Here is an 8514-nt window from a genome sequence, read left to right as displayed (position 1 = left end):
CCCGGGCTCTGTCCCCCGCACCCCGGTCTCTGTGCCCCGCACCCCGGGCTCTGTCCCCGCACCCCGGGCTCTGTGTCCCGCACCCCGAGCTCTGTGCCCGCACCCCGGGCTCTGTCCCCCGCACTCCGGGCTCTGTCCCCGCACCCCGGGCTGTGCCCCGCACCCCGAGCTCTGTCCCCGCACCCCGGGCTCTGTCCCCGCACCCCGGGCTCTGTCCCCGGGCTCTGTCCCCGCACTCCGGGCTCTGTCCCCCGCACCCCGGGCTCTGTCCCCCGCACCCCGGGCTCTGTCCCCGCACCCCGGGCTCTGTCCCCGGGCTCTGTCCCCGCACTCCGGGCTCTGTCCCCCGCGTCCCGGGCTCTGTCCCCGCACCCCGGGCTCTGTCCCGCACCCCGGGCTCTGTCCCCGCACCCCGGGCTCTGTGCCCGCACCCCGGGCTCTGTCCCCCGCACCCCGGGGCGCCCCGGCGCGCACCTCCCCCGCTCTCGCAGCCGCGGCTCTCGGCTATATTTAACCCTCCCCCGTGGTATTTGGCTTTCCTGGCAGGAGTTTATAGCTGGCCGGGACAGCCCCACCTCCTTTCTGCTTCTCTCCCTTCCCTTCTCGTCCCTTCCCGACCCTTTCCCCCTTTCCCCTCCTCTCGGCTCCCTCCCACCCGGCTGCCCACCAGGGCCCCCATGTCAGCAGCGCCCAGCGGTGCCCGCCGCCAGCGCCCTGCCCCGCTGGAGCCCCCGCCATGGGGCCCGCCGAGGAGCTGGTCCGGATTGCCAAGAAACTGGATAAGATGGTGGCCAGGAAGAGCACGGTAAGGTGGCCCAGCTCCTCGGGGCATGCTCACATATTTAAACATATACATATTTGCACGTGTGCATATTTACACGCATGCTTACTTACACCCGTGCTTGCCTACATGCATGTTTGAATGTTGCGTGGTTTGGGAAAGCGGGGGGGGGGTGTTGCTTTTCACACCCCTCATGTTGTCCCTGGAGGCACTGAGTGGATTTAGGGGTGCTGCCTGTCTCACCCAAGCCCAGGCACAAGACATAGTGCCCAGGGGATTTAATTTTGCCTGTAATTCGGGGCTCTCCTGTACCCCACTGCTCCCAGCCACTGGGATTTGGGGGCAAGGGGGCGTTCGTCCCATGGGTGGCAGCTCCTGACGCTGCTCGGCGGTGCCGGATTGTGGGCGACAGGTGCTTGGCCCCCGGCCTGTGCCCCAACACCCGATCGGTGCCAGGGCCAAGGCTCATGTACAGGCCAGGAAAGGCTCTGGGCTGAGGGATACAACCCCCTCAGTGCACCCTCAGGCACAGCCCTGCCTGTTGCACAAGTGTGCAGAGGGAGGGGAAGGGGTCAGTCACTGTTTCCTGCGTGGTTTGGGTTGCTGTGCTCTGGGGAAGCCGGGATCCAGCCCTGCTGGATCACCAGATCCTGGGGATCCTGGTGAGCCAGTTACATGTGCCAAACCCAGCTCTCAGAGTTAATATTTGATTGTTTCCACTGGCCTTTGCCCTGAGGAGGTGCAGGCTCCTGGCTGGGGGGGCAGTACTGCCGTCTCCGTGGATCTGGTGGCTTTTTGGGATGCCAGTGCTTGGTATCAAACAAGATCCCATGGCTTGCTGCCAGGAAATACCCAGGGGTCAAGGGACAGGGATTTTCCACACCTCTTGTGCTGCACTTTGGGATGGGACAGAGCCAGGGTCAGCACCTACAGTACAGAAATGTCCCTGCACCCATCAAGCCGGGGTGGGGGGGTCTGATCCAGCCCTTCATGGTGGGAGTCCATGGAACAGTGTCCCCGGACGGGATACCTGGGAGCTGGTGTCTGCTGCTGGGGCTCTAAAAATACCAAGGATGAGGAGGAGGAGAAAGAGGGGGAAGAGGAGGAAGGCTCTGTGCTGACTGTCGTTATCTCAGCTGCCACTGCAGGGTATGAGAAGGAAATCCTGGGGCTTGTGTCCCATGGACCTTCACACCCCTGGGAAATCCCCCAGCTGTCCCTAGCTCCCACCAGCTCAGATTTTTCTTGCAGATGGGGATTTTCCCAGGTTTTAAGAAAAGCTCATGCTATCCAGCTGGAGATGTGACCGCGTTGCTGGGATGGTCCAGCAGGATTTGGGTGTGGGACTTTTCTATCCGCATGAGAGGGTCAGGCAATCCCAGGGAGCAGCCCAGGGCTGCTTTGGGTTCTCCTGTCATGCCCTTCCTGGTGCTGCCTGGTGCCTCCTCAAGGGCTACTGTGGCTTCTCCCTGCTGTAGGAAGGGGCACTGGATCTGCTCAAATCCCTTACCGGCTACACCATGACCATCCAGCTGCTCCAGGTGAGGGGTTTTGGGTGGGGGGACGCCTCAAGGGGTAGCTTGTCCTGTGCCCTGTGCCAGCCAGCACATCCCTAAGGATGTGTCCCTGGTGTGTGTCCCCAGACCACACGGATTGGAGTAGCTGTGAACTCAGTGAGGAAACATTGCTCAGATGAAGAGGTGGTGGCCTCAGCCAAAATTCTCATCAAAAACTGGAAGCGGCTTCTGGGTGAGTGATGCTAGAGGGAGACGAGAGACCCCCCCAAAGCCTCAATCCTCCCTGGGCCATCCCTGCACCTCAAGCCCCAATGCTTTCTGGGGGGATAGAGTGAAAACAGTCCAGAGCTAGGAGGTACAGCCTCCTATAACACATAACCCAGATTTTCCAGGGGCTTGTACAGAGTGATATAAATCAATGTGTGCCCCACCAAGGGCTGAGCATTTCCACAGTCATTCTCCACCCCATGATGCAGCTCTGCAGGTGCCTTGTGCTGGTTTGGGTTGTGACTGTGACACCCAAATCCTTCCTCCAGAATCCACCACCACAAAAAAAGAGAAGGATGCAGATAGGAAGAAGGAGAAGGACACAGATGGAGACAAGGAGAAGAAGGGGCTGGATGTTTCCAGCTGCCCCAGTGAAGGGGTGAAGCACAGCAAGAATACAGCTGAAAAGCACAGGGAGAAGCACAAGGAGAGGTGAGGGCTCCTGCCTGCTGTTGGGGGACATTAGGGCAAATATGAGACCACCCTCTGCTTGGTCTTTAAGAGTTTATCCATTTCTGCCTACCCACGGATGTTGGCAGCACCTCTGGAGACCAAACTGCCTCTGGGACAGCACCAGGCCAGTTTTTGGAGGAGGGAGAAGTGGCCATTTTTTATTTTCCCAAAAACTAATTATTCCTTGGATGATGTCATTTTGGACAGTGCTCATCTGACCCCTGCTTTCTCTATCCCTAGGAAGCCCAGCAAGTGTGACTCTCATGCCACCACCACCCAGGGCCACTCTGCCGATTCCAGCCCAGAGAGGTACCTGCTGAAGGATGCCCTGACCCTCATGCCAGGCTCTGCCAGGCACTGCCAGCCCAGGGGAGGCTTTGCTGGCAGCCAGGGGTGGGGCTGAGGGATGGGGGACGCAGATGGACAAGATCCAGCTCGCAGGTTGCCAGAGTATGCTGGGTTTGCTGAGAGCTTCTCTCCCTTCCTTTGGGCCTCTGTGGTGAAGAGAGTCTAGCGATGGCCAGAGCCCCACTGCATCCTCCAAGAAATCACCCCTGGATGGCAAGAAAGAGAGGTGGGTGCTGGGCTGGGTGAAGATGGGAGAGGAGAGACCCTAGCCCCTCACTGGGTTGTGGCTGGGGGTCTAGACCCACCACTTGTCCTAGTCGCGGCCCTCTGACATGGGGCTTGTCCTGCCAGGAGAGCCTCTGCTGACTCCAGGTCCTCAACTCTCTCTTCCTCTTCCTCCTCACAGAAGAGACTGTCAGGGGAGAGGTAAGGACGGTGTGTCCCTGGGCAACATGGGGATGTTTTTAGGGTCCCTCCTGGGGATACCCCAACCATGGAGGGGGTGACAAGTGGCTGTGAGCCCTGATCCTGCCACAGCACCGGGATATTCCCTGGGAGGAGCAAATCCTCCCCTGGGGAGATTCCTGTTGGCTTCCGAGCGAGCGATCTCATCGTTGTGCTGATGCTTGAGGTCCTGTCACCAGTCCCTGCCCCCTGTCCTGCCTGCCCTGTCTCTGGTGTCATCCTGTTCCCTACCACTCCCAGGAGAGCCTCCGTGGGCACCAGCCTCTCTCCAGCTCCCAGCAGCTCCCAGAGGAACTCCAGTGACAGCAAGGAGGAAAGGTAGGAGAGAGGAGGAAAGGTAACAGAGACCCACTGCCCTTCCAAGGGACCCCGGCAGGTCCCTGTGGCTGTGCCAGGACCCTACCACCAGCCCGTGGCCCTCCACGTGCCTCTGCAGAGCCAACAGCAGCAAGGTGAAAGCTGAGGTGCCACGAAGCCCCACCAGCCCCTCCTTCTCTCCCAGCCCCTGCTTCCTGGCCCCCTGCTACCTCACAGGGGACTCGGTGCGGGACAAGTGCATCGAGATGCTGACGGCTGCGCTGCGCATGGATGGTGAGCAGTTCTGAGGTGCTGGACCCCATATTGGGCTGTTTCTCCTATGGGACATTCCTGATAGGAACATTCAGCCCCAAAAGGAAAGAAAAGGAGGTTGGGAGGGTCTCTGATAAGGGGGTTGGATGTGAGGATGCATCTTTGTAAGGTTCAGGATGGGTAAAACTAGGTATTTTAGAGATAGAGTGTCTGGGGCAGGTACAGGGGGAGAGGTGAGATTTTCTAGGGGAGGTACAGTGAGACCTGTGGCTGGTTTCACACCTGGAAGTCACCCCTTAACCTCTCTACCCTTTAGATGACTACAAAGAGTTCGGTGTCAACTGCGAGAAGATGGCATCGGAGATTGAAGACCATATCCTTTGGGGGGCTTGGGGTCCCTAGGCTTCATCTGTTGGGGGGGCATACGTGGGCTCAAGAGTGCTGCTGGGGAGAGGACCGAGGGTGACAGGCTCTGCTGTGCTCGTTGCCTGCAGAGGGAGCCCAGACCTCAGTGAGAGGATGCTGAGGCTGAGGCTGAGGCTGATTATAAGCAAAGCATCTCCTGAGCACCCGCCTTCGTGCAGGGGTCTGTGTGTCCCCCCCAGTCCCCTCTGATCAGGGACCTGCCTTCGTCCCTGGGGAAATAAATCCAAACCCACCCAAAGCTTTTTCCATGAGCCTGCTGTAGATGCCTGTGTCTCCTGCCAGAACCAGTCTGTAACAATGTCCAGGCTGCACTATGCTGGAAGGGATGGAGCCACCTCTGCCCACCCCCAACTCAAGGCTTGGGGTTCTCCTGGCAGCCCCCTGAGCCCAGGACCAAGCCCAGGGGGTTCACCTCCTGGGTGCTCTTTTTGGTGCCTCCCAAACTCTGTGCCCAAAGCTGCTACATCAACCTGTCCGTACCCATGTTCTTTGGGAGGAGGGAATAGACAGAGTCCTCTGCACCACGAACTTTTGTCCCAGCACAGGGCTTGGTGACAGTCCCTGATCCCCATATCCTTGCCTGGATGTTTGACATTCCAAGGCAATGCAAAGTCATTTCCCTCCCCACATCTCAAGCTGTGCTTCATCGTCTTAAAGCCAAGGATGGGGATACTTCCCACAGGGAGGAAAGCCCCACTGAGATCAGCCACCTCCACATGACCATGGCCCTGGTGACAGCAGCACCCAAGCTAGCATCCCCCTGTCTTGATTCCTTGACGGACCCCACATATCTTCCAGGAGCTGAAGAGCACAGACATGAAGTATCGCAACCGGGTGCGGAGCAGGATCAGCAACCTGAAGGACCCCAAGAACCCTGCTCTGCGGAGGAATGTGCTGTGTGGGGCCATCGAGCCCAGCCTCATCGCCCGCATGACTGCTGAGGTGGGCACTGGGGTGTTGCTGCTGCCCGTGGATCTCTTCCACGCTGCCTCCGTGGTGCCCAAGTGCTGGGTCTTGGCTTGGTGCTGTCCCCAGGGAGGTTGTCCCAGCACCTCCCTGTGCCACCCCAGTGCTGAATGAGACACAGGGAGCACTAGGGGAAAGCTGGCAGTACTGCTAGGTCCCCTTAAAGCCCTGCAGACCCCCAGCCCATCACAGATCTGGCTGTGGGATGCCACACTGGCAGGAATCAGGCTGGAGTGTCCCCGTTTGTCCTCCTCAACCAGGGTTCACAAATCAGGCTCCTCAGAAGCCCATTTTCCCCTGTGAGGAGACAGATCCCTGCAGGTAGCAGTTTTAGTTTGAAGATGGGGTGATTTTTTCCATCTGGATGGGTCTGAGCCCTCCAGCAAGCGCAGACAGCAGGATTAATCCTGTTTTGGGAGAGGATGGGGAAGGTGTTGGGCTGTGGTACTTGGATGTGAGCAGAGCCATGGCCACGCTGCCCCATCTGGGCCAATGCTGGTGGCAGGAGATGGCCAGTGATGAGCTGAAGAAGCTGCGGAATGCCATGACCCAGGAGGCCATCCGGGAGCACCAGATGGCCAAGACAGGTGGCACCGTCACCGACCTCTTCCAGTGTGGCAAATGCAAGAAGAAGAACTGCACGTACAACCAGGTCAGGCCTGTTCTGCAGGGGACCTTGGCTTGGGGGATGCTATCAGGGTCTGCACTGACCCGAACTGCTCCACCCCAGGTGCAGACGCGCAGCGCTGACGAGCCCATGACAACATTTGTGCTGTGCAACGAGTGTGGGAACCGCTGGAAGGTCTGTAACCATCTGGGGAGAGGCTCTGGGCAGCCCACCCCTTTCCTAGCCTTCAGGGGTAGCAGAGCCCCCTGAAGTGGTGCCTTTGGGTGCTGGGTGAGGGCTTATCCCATGCCCTGGGCTCTGCTTCTCCTGCAGTTCTGCTGATGCTGCTGGCGATTGGGCTGGAGGGAGCATGGTGCAAGACAAGATGCTGTGACACCACATTGGGCAGCTGGGTTGGGAAGGAGGGGTCAGGGTGGCACCAGGCCCTAAACTCCAGCTCCTTGTTTCCTTGCACTGGGCTCCCTCAAACATCCTGGGGACCTGGCCTCTGGCAAGCAAGTTCACTCAGGAAGGTCCCTGTGAACTCAATGGTTCTTCCCTGCAAATATCTGCCCTTTGACTGGGGTGTGCTGGGATCCACTGGGAACACACTCATTCCTGGAAAGGGAGACTGGTACAACCTAGGCGGTATGACCTTCCTTTAAAAAAAATTAGGACTTTGATGATTTGGGGGCAGGAGAAGCATTGCTCCATGGACATGGGGCTGTGCCTGGGAGCTGAGGGTGGCAGAGGGCCAGGTTTTAACCCAAACACCTTCTTTCTCACCTAAGTGCACACAGAAGGAGGGGAGAGACATGGCAGGGACAGGGTGGGTGCAGGATATCCAGATGCTGTTGGGATGCCCCTGTGCCCCTCTGCTCTGTGACAAATGGACCATCCATCCTGGCTTGAAGGCAGCATGTCCCAGGAAAGAAGGAAGGATGGCAGGGAGAGGAGTGAGGAATAACCCTTCCAGCCAGAGTAATAAAGGTGTGAACTATCTCTGCAGCACAGACTGTTTCTTATGATGTGTTTGGGACCTCTGTCTTGAGTTTATAGCTCCCCAGCTTGAGCCTCAAGGTCATCCAAGATCCAGCATGTATCTCAAATCCACCAGCCCCAGCTTGGGATACAACCATTTCTTGCTGCTCATCCATCACCTGACTGGTGATTAAAGAGCTTTAATTAAGGCTGGAGCAGCTCCCTGGTTTGGTCTGGATGCTACAGGCTGTTCCGTGGCAGGGCAGAACTTCCACCAACAGCGGGAAGCACTTAGTTTCATTTCTCATCAGCTAGAGGGGTGGAACCATAGCTGCACCAGCAGATGCTGATATTGGTCCCCCCTGCCTTCTGTGGGCAGGAGGTACAGATGAGCCCTCGGGACCTCTGTTGCAGCTCCAGCCCCACGTGGGGCTAGTCGTGACCATGCAGTGATGGAGAGGCCCTTATGGTCCCTGCCAGGGGTTGATTTACCCACACCGAGGCTCCAAGTTTGGATGTTCCAAAGCATCCTCTGCACCAACAGGGGCTGGTGTCTCTTCCTGCCTCTCCCTGCCCATCTCTGCATGAATCAGAATCATTTCAGTTGGAAAACACCTCCAAGATAATTGAGCGAAGCTGCTCTCCCAGCACTGCCAAGCCCACCACTAACTACATGTCTCCAGTGCCACATCAACACATTTTTTAAATCCCTCCAGGTGACTCCAAGGAGATGCTAAATCTTCTATCTGATGAACCTCCAACCTGCAACACTTTAAACAATCCTTCAGGGTGTCCAACTCCAGCCAGGCTTCCCCGTGAGGGGACAGCCAGTACTGGTGCTGCCAGACCACATCCCTTCCCCAAGGACTGCCCTCAGCCACCTCAGGGACACCCTGTTCCATAGAATCTGGCACATGACCAGTTTTACTTTGCAATCCTGACTTGCCCAGGGGTCACCACCCCCCATACTCCAGCCCCTCCAGCTCTCCCAGCACGAGGCTTTGCTGCTGCCCTTCTCCCCCGCATTTTTCCAGCCTTGAGAAAACAATCAGAACTTTGCTGTTCTGTGGTTTCCTTGGCAACCCCATTTCCCCATCCTCTCACTTTATGCATCTGTAACTCCCCTGGCCCTG

At 58.1% G+C, this 8514-nt stretch overlaps 1 protein-coding gene across 4 annotated transcripts; it reads left to right on the top strand.

The window, feature by feature from the left end:
• The first annotated feature begins 549 nt into the window (after positions 1 to 549).
• TCEA3 (transcription elongation factor A3) lies at positions 550 to 7408 on the top strand. Of its 4 annotated transcripts, none has more exons than XM_072917853.1 (14): positions 550 to 805; positions 2260 to 2322; positions 2425 to 2530; positions 2835 to 2997; positions 3259 to 3327; positions 3524 to 3592; positions 3718 to 3792; positions 4072 to 4149; positions 4334 to 4422; positions 4718 to 4779; positions 5620 to 5769; positions 6299 to 6445; positions 6524 to 6595; positions 6734 to 7408. In XM_072917853.1, exons 1-14 carry the CDS (start codon positions 737 to 739, stop codon positions 6740 to 6742), a joined length of 1221 nt encoding a protein of 406 aa, XP_072773954.1. In that variant the 5' UTR covers positions 550 to 736; the 3' UTR covers positions 6743 to 7408. The 4 variants fall into 4 exon arrangements, with proteins under 4 accessions (XP_072773954.1, XP_012426094.4, XP_072773952.1 ...); XM_012570640.5 differs by having other exon boundaries at positions 4268 to 4422; positions 4718 to 4774; positions 5615 to 5769; XM_072917851.1 differs by having other exon boundaries at positions 4268 to 4422.
• Positions 7409 to 8514: the final 1106 nt, after the last annotated feature.

The sequence above is a fragment of the Taeniopygia guttata genome, chromosome 23, assembly GCF_048771995.1.
Source record: "Taeniopygia guttata chromosome 23, bTaeGut7.mat, whole genome shotgun sequence".
Taxonomy (NCBI): Eukaryota; Metazoa; Chordata; class Aves; order Passeriformes; family Estrildidae; genus Taeniopygia; species Taeniopygia guttata.
Note: the sequence above shows the minus strand (reverse complement) of the source record. Positions and strands in the feature narration are given on the sequence as shown.

Coding starts and splice junctions, on each gene's coding strand:
- TCEA3 (XM_012570640.5), top strand. CDS start 737: ATGGGGCCCGCCGAGGAGCTGGTCCGGATTGCCAAGAAACTGGATAAG. Junction 2,323..2,424: donor TGACCATCCAGCTGCTCCAG/GTGAGGGGTTTT, acceptor GTGTGTCCCCAG/ACCACACGGATTGGAGTAGC. Junction 3,793..4,071: donor AAGAGACTGTCAGGGGAGAG/GTAAGGACGGTG, acceptor TACCACTCCCAG/GAGAGCCTCCGTGGGCACCA.